This window comes from Gambusia affinis, linkage group LG02 (genome assembly GCF_019740435.1).
Source record: "Gambusia affinis linkage group LG02, SWU_Gaff_1.0, whole genome shotgun sequence".
In the NCBI taxonomy this organism is placed as follows: Eukaryota; Metazoa; Chordata; class Actinopteri; order Cyprinodontiformes; family Poeciliidae; genus Gambusia; species Gambusia affinis.
In genome coordinates, this window is record NC_057869.1 from 32,984,409 (window position 1) to 32,997,646 (window position 13,238).

The 13,238-nt window shown below is 41.1% G+C and overlaps 1 protein-coding gene across 2 annotated transcripts in view; it reads left to right on the top strand.

Moving 5' to 3' along the window:
* LOC122821204 (cell migration inducing hyaluronidase 1) overlaps window positions 1-13,238 on the top strand; it is a 153,887-nt gene that overhangs the window by 83,536 nt on the left and 57,113 nt on the right. For both annotated transcript variants that reach the window (XM_044098968.1, XM_044098969.1), the window contains exons 12-13: window positions 4,161-4,330; window positions 7,101-7,310. In XM_044098968.1, the coding sequence (XP_043954903.1) occupies window positions 4,161-4,330; window positions 7,101-7,310 (380 nt within the window). The remainder of the gene's footprint in view (window positions 1-4,160; window positions 4,331-7,100; window positions 7,311-13,238) is intronic.

Here is a 13,238-nt window from a genome sequence, read left to right on the forward strand (position 1 = left end):
CTGGTTGTGATTATACACCTGGCCAGTAGGTGGTTTCGTGTGCACATGAAGCCTCAAGAAATGAACCCTTTCTCGAACCAGTTGGCTCAAGTGGTTCAATGCCTCATGAGGCTTCATCTCACCATCACTACATGCCACGTTTGAAGTCACTTAAATCACCTTTCTTCCCCATTCTTATGCTCGGTTTGAACTGCAGCAGATCGAATTGGCCATGTCTATGTGCCTAAATGCAATGAGTTGCTCTCATGTGATTGGCTGATTTGACATTTGCGTTAATGAGCAGTTGGACTGGTGTGCCGAATAAATTGGCTGGTGAGTGTACATTACATTGTGGCAATCAGTGATGTCAGTAACGCGTTAATTTGTAACGCGTTACTGACGTCGGACCACTTTTTTCAGTAACGAGTAATATAACGCGTTGCTATTTCAAATCGAGTAGTCAGACTACAGTTACTTATCAAAATCACTGTGCGTTACTATCTTCTTTTGTTATTTAATCGTATTTCCTCTACTCGTCTTGTTGAGTGACCGACGTCTCTATGCGACAGAAATCTAAACAATGGAGGGAGATGCGCATTTTGTTGGTGGACAAACTGGAACTATTTTCAGTTTCTGTCGCCAAGTCCGAGTATTATAAGCGGCTTTGGGCTTCATTTTTTAAAAGTCGCTTGCAAATTTAATGAGCGGCGGGTTGCGCCTTTTTAGGCTCGTTTTTGAACGTGAAGTTGCTCATTTGGGCTTGGAAATAATCAGAGACTTATAATAAATCCCAGAATTTGTCCGTCATTAAGGTAGTTTTACTCCATCTCTCCCTGTCCATCCATAAAATCCTTCTTAGAGTTTTCCAGACAACAGTGGACCACACAAATTACTCACGTTTTTTATTTTTTTGTACAATCTCCTCTTCAGTTCAACCTTATAAGTGGAGACACATTGTTGATGTTACCATTATAAAATAAATTACAATTAAGAATTGGCAAAGCTCAATGTTATTTTCACAGGAGGCAGAGCGTTGTTGTTAGCAGCTGCTGAAAGTAACTAAAAAGTTACTTTTAATGTAACTTAGTTACTTTCAAAATCAAGTAGTCAGTAATATAACTAAGTTACTTTTTCAAGGAGTAATCAGTAGTCTGATTAAAGTTACTTTTTCAAAGTAACTATGCAACACTGGTGGCAATGTGGCCTCGTTTTTCATTTTTTGATTTAAATTTATGTTCCTTATCAATGTTTTGGATTGTTTGTTATATTTTGAAGTTATTTACTTTTCTTAGATTTAGTTGAGTTATATTTTTGGGGTTGTTGTGTTGCATGTTTATGATTGGTTGTTTTGAGGTCGCGTGCCACACGCCGGGAGACGCCCACTGAAACGCACAGGTGTTCTGCATCTAATTAAGCAGCGTGCAGACCGGGAAGGATATAAGTCACGAACACCGAGACAGCTAGAACGAGAAGCACAAAAAAGCTGGACATACCAGGGGTGTAGGAGCAGCGGGATGAGAAGGTGACCATACGCGGCTGATTGGAGAAGCAGAAGGACCCGGGCTGGTTGTTGGAGGACGGCGCAGACAGACGGAAGGACTAGCGACGGGAGGACGGATTACTAAGAAGTAGTGATGGTGAGATGAAGCCTCATGAGGCATTGTACCACTTGAGCCAATTGGTTCGAGAAAGGGTTCATTTCTTGAGGCTTCATGTGCACACGAAACCACCTACTGGCCAGGTGTACAATCACAGCCCGCTGTATCTTAACACATGTGATGCATTGAATTTTTGTCTATTATGGATCTTGGGAATTACTTCACAAAAGGTGTACATATGTGTACAATAAAATATTGTTTGAACAATAAAATATTGTTTGAATGTATTCTCTGTGTGTAATTATTCCCAAAATAGTAGTGTCATGTGATATGGCATGTTGTGTAATAATGTTTTTCTGTGACTCTAGAAAAATGGCATGAGCTTAATCAGGCAGAGGACAGTGAAAGTGCTTGTGGAACTAGGGAGGGGGTAGTGAATAGGCTAATGCTTGTGTAACTTGGATGATTTCATTCATTTTTATTAAGAAACAACAATTTCTCCACAGTTTTAGGTTTCAAAGGATTTCTCTTTTTTGACACTACTTCTCCAGCCTTTGAAAAGACACGCTCACATGGCACAGATAATGCCGGGTGCATAAATAAATAAGTGCAAGTTTGTACAGATTGGGGTACAGTGACCGATGATTATAGTATAGTATATAGTATAGTAATGAAATACCTTGGCTGGGTGAAGCTCCAGTTTCCTCCCTATTCTCATGCAAGGCACGGTAGTGTCTTAGCATGGATGAGGTGTTATTATTGTACCCCAACTCCTTGGTGCACAATAAACACCTCACCTTTACAGAAAATAAGAAACAGTGGAAAAATACAGTTCCTCATAAGCAAACCTAATGCATCTGCAAATGTTCAGTTCACCTTACCTCTCGCTGGCTCCATCCTACTCCTATCCTGTCTTTGTGCTCCTAAATCTCCTATCTATCTATCTCTCTCCTAAACTCTCCAAACACCAAACTAACTGTCTCAAACTAAATAACCACTATCCAAACTCTGCTATCCAAACTATCAAAACTCTGTCCACTCTCTCAACTGACCGCAACTCGCCTACAACAACCCACATTTTGAATGGAGCCTGTGGGGTTTATAAAGCTGTCAAACCGCGCGACAAAATCTGAGCCATTTCCCGAAGCAGTCACGTGGTACAGCCGGGCAGCGAGGCCTCGGACGTCATCGTTTTCGGCTCCTCCCCCAAATGAAGCAAGCCTCGATACGCGCTTCACGGAAACGCCCCCTTCATTACTCGACACACGCCTCGAAGCCTCGGCTCATCACGTAACATCACTACTAAGAAGGGCCACCCGTCTGATCGCTGTTGAGGGCAGCGATGTCACCCGACTGGTCGCCGTTGCGGAGCGGGCGGCCGGCTGTGGGAGCGGGAGTGACTGGAATGCTGCCGAGGTTCGTCAGGGATCGGACGATCGGTCGGACCGAGCCAAAAAGGACCGGGAGCGGTGGAGGACCGCGCCTCCCCCTGGCCCAGCTAAGCGACTATATTACAGACTTGTTTGTTGACTTATTGTCAAGGACTGCCTGCGCCTCCTTCTCTTTTTGATTCTTTGTTTTGAAATTAATTATTGGAACTTTTATTGGTCCGTTTAAAACTCTGTCCACAATCCTTGCAGCTTTTATTTGGTACTCCACTGGGGTCCCACAACAGTGGTTTTTAGATGCACTGAGTGAACATGTATGGAAGTGATTGCCAGCAGGTAAAATTGCAAGCTTCATGATCACACACTACTATGGACTAAAGCTGTCATAAATTTCCAAGCAGAGTGAAGCTCTTTTGCTTTGCCAGTTTCATTTCTGAGTTCTATTTATCCAGTCATATAAAAGGAGAGACAAATCCACTTGGAGCCTTGTGGTTTGTGATTTAGAGCGGAAGAGGGGTTGAAACTAAGTGTAGCATAAGACTGGGATGGGTGTACAGTACTGGGAGAGTATGGGGCCCAGGGTGCACCTTAATAACTGGTATGCCATTAGATGACCCATCACATACCCTTACTGCCACAAGTACAAAGTCACCAACCACTAGTCTATGACTGGATTTCTGTTTATACAGTTGATATATATTTGAAATGCATGCGATTGAACTGAAATGATTTATTTTTTTGAAATAAAATAAAAATGTTAAATGTTTTTCAGATAACATTTGTTGGGAATTAGTGTGATATAAATGAACTTTATTGAATAGGTGCAACTTCAAAAGGTTCAGTGGGTGTGAATACTTTTGCAAGGTGCTGCAATTTTACCTCAGCTGTATCATAGGTGTTCAGCTTCTAAAAGATTTATCCTGTAGCCCAGGGGTCCCCAATCTCGGTCCTGGAGGGCCGGCCTCCTGCATGTTTTAGTTCTCTCCTTGGTTTAACGCACCTGAATCAGGTGATGGCTCGTTAGAAGGCCTAAGAAGAACATTGACAAGCTGAACAGGTTGTTGGTGCCCCCAGGGAGAGAACTAAAACGTGCTGGATGCCGGCCCTCGAGGACCGAGATTGGTGACCCCTGCTGTAGCCATTAAAATGAGATAGTTCACTTGTATTTTTTTTTTATCTGTGTTGTTTTGTCCAGGAAGAGCCAAGTTTATCCACATCGGTGAAGAAGTTGATGGGGTTGATATGAGAGCAGAGGTTGGCCTGCTGACACGTAACATCCTACTTCGTGGCGAGACTGAGCCCACCTGCTACGGCCATGAGGCTTGTAAATTCTTTGACTTTGACACCTTCGGGGGACATTTGAAGGTATAATGCTGATGACCTGATCATTTACAAAGCTAGCATTAAATTAGTGATGGGAATTTTTGGCTCTTTTCAGAGAGCCAGCTCTTTCAACTCTCAAATAGCTGTCAATTTATTATCATCTGCAACCTGTGTTTTTTTTGTTTTTTTGCGAATCTAAGAGCGGGAGGGTGTGTTATTTTAGTGTAACTAGGCAAATAAGAATGTTTTGCATGATAAATCATTTTGCATTTAATGTTTTATGGATGAGAAGTTTTATACTTCTTTCATTTTATGTGTTAGTTCTGTTAGAAAGCACATTTTCTTACTTTTGTCTGTTTTAATCAAACATTTATTTGTTAGCATTAACAAATGAACAGTTCAATGCAACCAAATCTACAGAACAGACCCATAATAATATTTTTTAATATATATATATATATATATATATATATATATATACACTCAGGAGACGTCTGTCTCAAAACACAAAAGAAATGAAGTTTAAGTAGTGAAGCATCCACACTAATCTGTTTTGGGAGCTGTAGGACTCAAGATAATGTCTTCAAACTGTAAAATCGGCCAGCATTCAGCTAACGTTTAGCTAGCTTAGCATGACCTCAGTACTAAGGAAAAGTTCACCGGTACATCACTATCAGTAAGCATTTCTTTCCAGATTTATATTTCTGTGTAAATTCAAAACAAGTAAAACATTTCTTACCTTTTGTTTGGGAAAAAAAAGCCAACTCTTAAAGTCCACTTTATCCATAAAAAAAGAGAAAGAAAGCGCTCAACTATCCGCTTTTTTTCCTAATTTTTTTAACCGTCCTCAACTGTCCAATGGCTTGCGAACATCTCGTGATATATATATATATATATATATATATATATAATATTTCACACCAATTGCTTGTTTTTTAGTTAACTATATACTTTACATTCTTATCAAATATTTCTATTAACACATAAATATAAGTGTCGCTTCTGGCATAACTTAACATTTATTTAAGTTATGCCAGAAGCACATAAACTAAGGGACATGTGAGGATTATGTGATCACATGTTGGATAAACTATGAATCACATGAACAAAATACTTTATCACATGTGAAACATGGGAATCACATGTGATTTTCATGGGATTGTTTTGTAAGGGTATCTAGTGCAGGTTGCACAGCATGCTTCTTTTCTAACAATAATGGACCAGAGGATGAGGTTAGCATTTTCTTCACAAACTCTAACTCTTTCTCAAGTTTTGACTGCTATTCCAATCGCTGTTGTTTCTTAGAGGAAGAATAGCTAATTACTAAGCCTCTTACATACACTTTAGAAGTCCCCCAAATAAGACAGAGGTTTTCCATTGACTTCAGGTTTATATCAAAAAAGATTTTAAACTCTCTGGTCATGCAATACTCAAACCTCTCGTCCCTGAGAAGGCAGGAGTCAAACCTCCTACATCTACTTCCTGTAAAAAAGTTTAGCAGTGGTCAACTCTAGACATACTATTGCATGGTCACTGACAATAAAATAACCAAAATTACAGAACCAGTTGTATTTGAAACTTTGCCATAAAAAATAATCTAAGTGAGTGTGGCATTTGTGAGGAAGTGAATGAAATGTAAACTGTTCCTCAGTAGGGAGGAAGGATTGCCACCAGTAAATCTCATCTTGTTGCATTGGTCTGGCTTGTCATAGAGGAGATATGTGAATGATGCCTATCAATTAAGGGGTTGAATATGCAGTTAAACTCTCCCCCTACTAAAGTTACATAAGATGATACTTCTGTGAATTTTAGCTGTTTTGGCTAATACCTCAGGTGAATAATTTGGTGAGTAATACACATTCATAATAGTAATTTCTTCACCCTCTTAAAAACCCTTTGTAAGAACATATCTCCCATCTGTGTCTCTGATGCAAGTTTTTAAGCAAAATATTATTATTCTAGTTATGAGTATTAAACCACCCTGCTGCTGGTGGTAAAAGAAGAAAACTATACCTGCTTAATTAATAAAGTCTAATCACTTGTTTAGTAATTTTGATGTAGAGGAGCCATTTCACATGATGTGGAATCAAGGACTTTTCATTAAGCTAAATAAACTTGGATTAAATAGAAAGATTTTCAAATGGTTGAAAGGGTTAACAGAAGACGTGCTAGAGTAGGGGCTGAGTTTAACTCGGAGTGTATCACTTTTTGTTTAGATGGATGAATGTGTTTTTTTATGAGGGAGTCTTTGCCAAATGCTCAGTGCTCTTCTTTCCACAGTGACAACAGGAGCTCAGAAAGAGGATGGATAATTTTTTTTTATCTTCAAGCTGCAACTTAGCAATAACAGAATTGTCCCAGCATCTATGACAGAAATGTTTGATTAGATGTGTCTTTGGCTTATGTTAATATTCCTCCTGTTTTTACTACTGTGAATAAGGTAAGTTGCAATAGATGCATATGGGCTGATGGCCGCTCTCCAGGGTTCTACAGAATGTTTAAAAAATTAGCAAGAAACCTTGTCCGTCCTGTACTGTCCGAAAGGCTTAATCCAGGATTTGTAGATGACTCCACTAGAGTCCAAGCATTTAATCAAGTCAGCAGCTGGTGGTAGCAAACCAGCTTTCAGTAATTCAACATGCAATTTGGAAAGACTGGGATCAGCAAATAGCAGTTCAATTTGGGCTTGTCGTGAATCAGACCACTTCATTACTTGGTTTTGGGATTTTGCCTGAAAGTCAGAATCTAAGCAAAGATGTGGAAAAGTCAAAATAATTTACTGTCTATAATGTTTATCTGCTTTATTTATCAGGTGCAACGGGGTTTCAGAGCTGTTCACATATCCGGTTTGGAGCTTCAGTACATGGGTCAGCAGACAATGGGTCACTATCCAGTCCATTTTCACATGAATGGAGATGTTGATGAGAAAGGAGGCTACAACCCCCCAACATTTGTCAGCGATCTATCCATTCATCACTCTTTCTCACGCTGTGTTACAATCCATGGCTCCAATGGACTTCTGGTTAGTTTAAAAATCTTCTCCCTGCATTTTCACTACAAAGCAAATATAAATGAACAAAAACAAATAAAATACCTCAAATATGTGAATATACTGGACCTAATCAGTAGATGTAACATCTTCTGATGCTGACACAGCATCACTCTACTTTCAGGAGTCCAATCTTAGCTCAAAGATGCCCCACAAATCTCTGTATGCCATTAAGTATTTCTACTTAATGGCACAATAAGTGTGAAAAGACAAAACAGCTTTCAGCAAAACACTATTTCCTCTCGCATAGTGATCAAAATTACTGCCAATGACCATACATGCCAGTCGGTGTAGCCGGGACATTCGGCTCCATAAAGTCTCTCTGCTTTACCTCAGAGCTATCATTTAACATAAATCCCCTCTACTTTTGTTTAGAGGTGTGAGTTGTGTTAAAATGATTTTCTTGTCAAGAAACTCAATTTTCACTGCTAGTGTATAGTTGTGAGAATTCAACTCAAAAATTACTGATAACGGGGGCGTGCTGTGGTGGCGTAGGGGATAACGCAACCCACATTTGGAGGCCTTCAGTCCTCGACGTGGCGGTTGCGGGTTCGATTCCCGGACCCGACCGACGTTTGCCGCATGTCTTCCCCCCTCTCCTTCTCCCTTTCCTGTCAGTCTACTTTCAAATAAGGGACACTAGAGCCCACAAAAAGACCCCTGGAGGGGAAATAAAAAATACTGATAACACTTTATTTGACGGGGTGCGAATTAGGGGTTAAACAACTTCATATTTTTTAAGGTCCACTACATCATGATTATAGACGAGTTGACTTCCACTAGTCACAATGACGTCATGGTGACGTAAGCGCAAAATGCTTCACAACTACAAGGAGGCTTTATCAGCTATATTCACGGCAAATATTGAGCCCCCTCACTCCCATGCTTTTACTAAGTCTATTATGCATAATTAAAAGAGCAATAAACATATAATTCTTTGTGAGCGCTGGAGAAAAGTTTGTTGCATAAAATGGGGTCTGACTTTTTTTTTTTTTTTCAGCTGATGCTGATGATCTCTGGACGTAGGAGTCAAATTATTACACTGACCACAATGGTGCCTTTGGAACATCACAAACCAAACTTATTATGAACGGTTCCTGTTTGGTTACAGTTAAATTCAATGAAGCCACCTGTTGCTCCTCTGCCCAATGCGCAGCGGGACGCTCTCTGCGGGATGAACCGACATGCAGACGGCGGCAGAGATCATCTATCAGATCTTCAGGATGAAGCTTGGTACATAGTTTCCAGATGTTGTCAAATAATATTTTTATAAGAGCGTAAAGCTGCCAGGAAAGAGGTTTCAAGATGAAGAGTGACGCTGATCAGTTGGATAGATAAAAGAAGCCCGACATCATGCCATATTGTCACACTTTACTCCGGTGGTCTTTTTTTTAAAGGATTTTACGGCACTAGTTTATTTGACAGCAATCTGACTGTAAGGGGGCAGAGAGAGTGGAGCGGGGGACAGAGGCCTGGGCCTAGCAAACAGAGGATGGGAGTCAGACTCCAGTTCGGGGTGCTGCGCTAACCGCTGTGACACGCAACGCCCCTATTGCGGTAGCCTATGCTGAAAATTTCAGTTTCTCTTTGGTAAATTATTTACAGTTTTATACAATTTGAGCTTTCTGATTAACTCATTTAGTTCACCTTCTTTCATTTCCATGGAAAAATCTCTTTTGTCACATGATTGGAACTAGTCGACTAGCCCAGAAAAAAGTAATTACAGAGAAAAGAATTAACTAGTAGACTGATTGGTGCAACCCCTAGTGTGGATAAGACTGTCATGACATTGTCATAAACATGACATAACACCTGTCATGAACATGAGAAAATCTATGAATATTTATGTTGTCATAAAGTGTCATTAACCTTTGTTACACTGTCAAACAAAACAATAATCAATATTTCCCCTACCTGAAATAAAGTGAAACAAGTAGGACCAACAATAAAGATTTCATTAAGCTTTATTACACTGTAAATTGATTTAATAAAGTCATTAATAATTCTTTTTACATCAAGTGGAACAAGTAGTAACAGTTATGAAGATATCATTAAATGTCTTTACAGTGTCAAATGCTATATTAACAGAGTCATTAATATTATCTCTTACCTGAAGTAAAGTGAAACTAGTAGCAACAATTATAAAGATTGTCATTCAGTGTTATTAGTGTCAAATGATATGCTAACAAAATCATTGATATTAAGTCTTACCTCAGGTGAAGTGGGACACACTGAACTACTTATAACTACCATCATAGTTGTAGAATAAAACCTTTATATTGGAAGAACACTTGTTCTTCAAACACAAGGTTTAACTTCTGGTCTGTATATTGGAACTCTGAAACAGTGATTGAAAAACTAAAACAGAATTATTTATTCTTTAACTTAAGAAAATAGGTTCTTTCAACAGTCAGCCATCTACTTTGTTATAGCCTTCTTGTAATGCTCTGAAAACGGGGAGATCTTTTTATTGTCTTCATTTCCTGGAAGCAGCTCTTTGAAGCCGTGTCATGGAGTGGTGTTGATTGTGGTAAGGGAAAATAGCAGATCAGGTTGCAGTGAAACGATGAGTTCAATGGAGGCCATCCAGCCATTTTCTTCCGCTTATCCGGGGTCGGGTCGTGGGGGTAGCAGCTTCAGAAGGGAAGCCCAGGCTTCCCTCTCCCCAGCCACTTCGTCCAGCTCCTCTGGAGGAATCCCAAGGCGTTCCCAGGCCAGCCGAGACACATAGTCCCTCCAGCGTGTCCTGGGTCTTCCCCGGGGCCTCCTCCCGGTGGGATGTGCCCAGAACACCTCACCAGGGCGGCGTCCAGGAGGCATCCTGACCAGATGCCCGAGCCACCTCAACTGACTCCTCTTGACGTGAAGGAGCAGCGAACTGCGAACCGCTCCAGCGAGAGCTGCAGATCACGTCCCGATGAAGCCAAAAGGGCCCCATCATCCGCAAATAGCAGAGATGTAATCCTAAGGCCACCAAAACGGATCCCCTCAACACCCTGGCTGCGCCTAGAAATTCTGTCCATAAAAGTAATGAACAGAATCGGTGACAAAGGGCAGCCCTGGCGGAGTCCAACTCTCACCGGAAACGAGCCCGACTTACTGCCGGCAATGTGGACCAGACTCTGACTCCGGTCATACAGGGACCTGACAGCCCGTATCAAAGGGCCCGGTACCCCATACTCCCGGAGAACCCCCCACAGGGGGGCACGGTCGAACGCCTTCTCCAAGTCCACAAAACACATGTAGACTGGTTGGGCGAACTCCCAGAACCCTCCAGGACCTACTGAGGGTGTAGAGCTGGTCCAGTGTTCCACGACCAGGACGAAAACCACACTGCTCTTCCTGAATCCAAGGTTCGACAATCCGACGGACCCTCCTCTCCAAAATCCCCAAATAGACCTTGACAGGGAGGCTTAAGAGTGTGACCCCCCTGTAATTGGAGCACACCCTCCGGTCCCCCTTTTTGAACAGGGGGACCACCACCCCGGTCTGCCAATCCAGGGGAACACTGCACCCAATGTCCATGCGATATTGAAGAGTCGCGTTAGCCAACACAACCCTACAACATCCAGAGCCTTGAGGAACTCCGGGCGGATCTCATCCACCCCCGGGGCCCTGCCACCGAGGAGCTTTTTGACCACCTCGGCGACCTCGACCCCAGAGATTGGAGAGCCCAACCCAGAGTCCCTCAATGAAGGCAATAATCCAAAACAGTGCGATCAACAATCCAAAAATGAGTCCACAGCCAGGCACCACAGCTGAGCAGAAGCCAGGTCTAAACGGCAGTAGAAACTGGTGATACGATGGGCAACAACACAGAGTAGACACTTATGACTAGGACCCAAACACATGTGGGGTTAAATACACAGAGGGTAATCACGGAAACAAGAAATACCTGTGAACAATCAAGGGGAGACAGGACAACACGGAGACTCGGAAAACACAGAAACCATAAACACAGAGAAAAACTCAAACCATGACAAGGTGTCCAGAATGCTCAGAAATTATAGCTGTTCTTGCAGTAATAGTGGTCAGTGTTAATCACGGTGAAAGAATAGCTTTTATGAATTCTAACTTGGTGAATCTCTTCTGTACAATCTCATAGTGGGTGACGACTCAATTCATTCTGGTCACCTAAAAATGAACAAAAATAAAAAACAATATGATCTTAATTTAGCATTTATTTAAATACCATTCCAAAAATGTCCCTTGTCAGAATGGCAGACAAATGTGGAGTTAATGTGACTGGTTGTTATAAAATGTAATACAATTATTTCTTAATACAAGTAGCATAATGACTAGAGCTGAACAAAATTATTCTCATCAAATATTTGTTTGGCAGAAATTCATACAGACTGCCACTCTTGTTATTCTGAATGCATCATTTAATGTATAGTTTTAGGTACATGTGTATGTTTTCACCAGTGATGGCATAGTTACTTTGAAAAAGTAACTTTAATTGGATTACTGATTACTCCTGAAAAAAGTAACTTAGTTATATTACTGACTACTTGATTTGGAAAGTAACTAAGTTACATTAAAAGTAACTTCTTAGTTACTTTCAGCAGCTGCTAACAACAACACTCCACCTCCTGTGAAAATCACATTGAGCTTTGCTAATACTTAATTGTGTCTCCACTGATAAGGTTGAACTGAAGAGGAGATTGTACAAAAAAAAATTAAAAATGTGAGTAATTTGTGTGGTCCACTGTCTGGAAAACTCTAAGAAGGATTTTAAAGCTCCCCCCCCCTCCCTCCAGCCTCCAGGTTCTGTGTTACGGCCCTGCATTTGGTGTCACAGCGCACAGAGCTCCTCCTGCAGCTGCACTCAGATGGCTGCACAGATTTGTGACACTTATCTTAATTTTAATAATTATAATAGCGTTAAGTTGCCATTATAATCATTGCCAACTACGGACACGTTCATTCGTGGCTGTTTTCACGTTTATTGCGCTGTTCATATTAGTCTCGATGTTTGCAGTTTTCTGGAGCGCAACGTGAAGCTCGACGTCTTTCAGAGGTAATATATTAACTTGACATTAACAAAGAAACAGCGGGACGGATCATCCGGAAAATGATGGACAGGGAGAGACTGAGTAAAACTACTTTAATGACGGACAAATTCTGGGCTTTATTATGAGTCTCTGCTTATTTCCAAGCCCAAATGAGCAACTTCACGTTCAAAAACGAGCCCAAAAAGGCGCAACCAGCAACTCGTTAAATCGGCAAGCGACGTTAAAAAAATGAAGCCCAAGGCCGCTTATAATAATCGGACTTGGCGACAGAAACTCAAAATAGTTCCAGTTTTTCCACCAACAAAATGCGCATCTCCCTCCATTGTTTAGATTAGAGACGTCGGTCACTCGACAAGATGCGTCGAGGAAATACGATTAAATTACAAAAGTAGATAGTAACGCAAAGTGATTTCGATAAGTAACTGTAGTCTGACTATTGGAATTGAAATAGCAAAGCCTTAAATTACTCGTTACTGAAAAAAGTGGTCCGACGTCAGTAACGCGTTGCTGACGTCACTGGTTTTCACTTAATGAGCATTCAGAATTGTTTCCAACCAGATACTCTGGCTTATAGATGTTTGCAAGAAGTTTATTAATAAATAAATAGCTTAAGAACCAGTTTTACATTTGACAACAATTAGTTGTCTAAAACATAACTTATTAATTCAGTTGGTGGATGTTGATTCCTGCTCCCCCTTCCCCACTTACCTGACCCCACCCACCTGGAGAAAGTAGTGGCACAAAAATGACTTACTTAATTTTCATGGGGAATATTTCATCTGCTTCTTTCTCCTTGGTCAAACAAGGACTTCTTTCTCTGGTGGCTGGTCCTCAATATCATCCTCCACACATAGCAAGTCTTCATTAGCCACATTTGCCCCCCCCC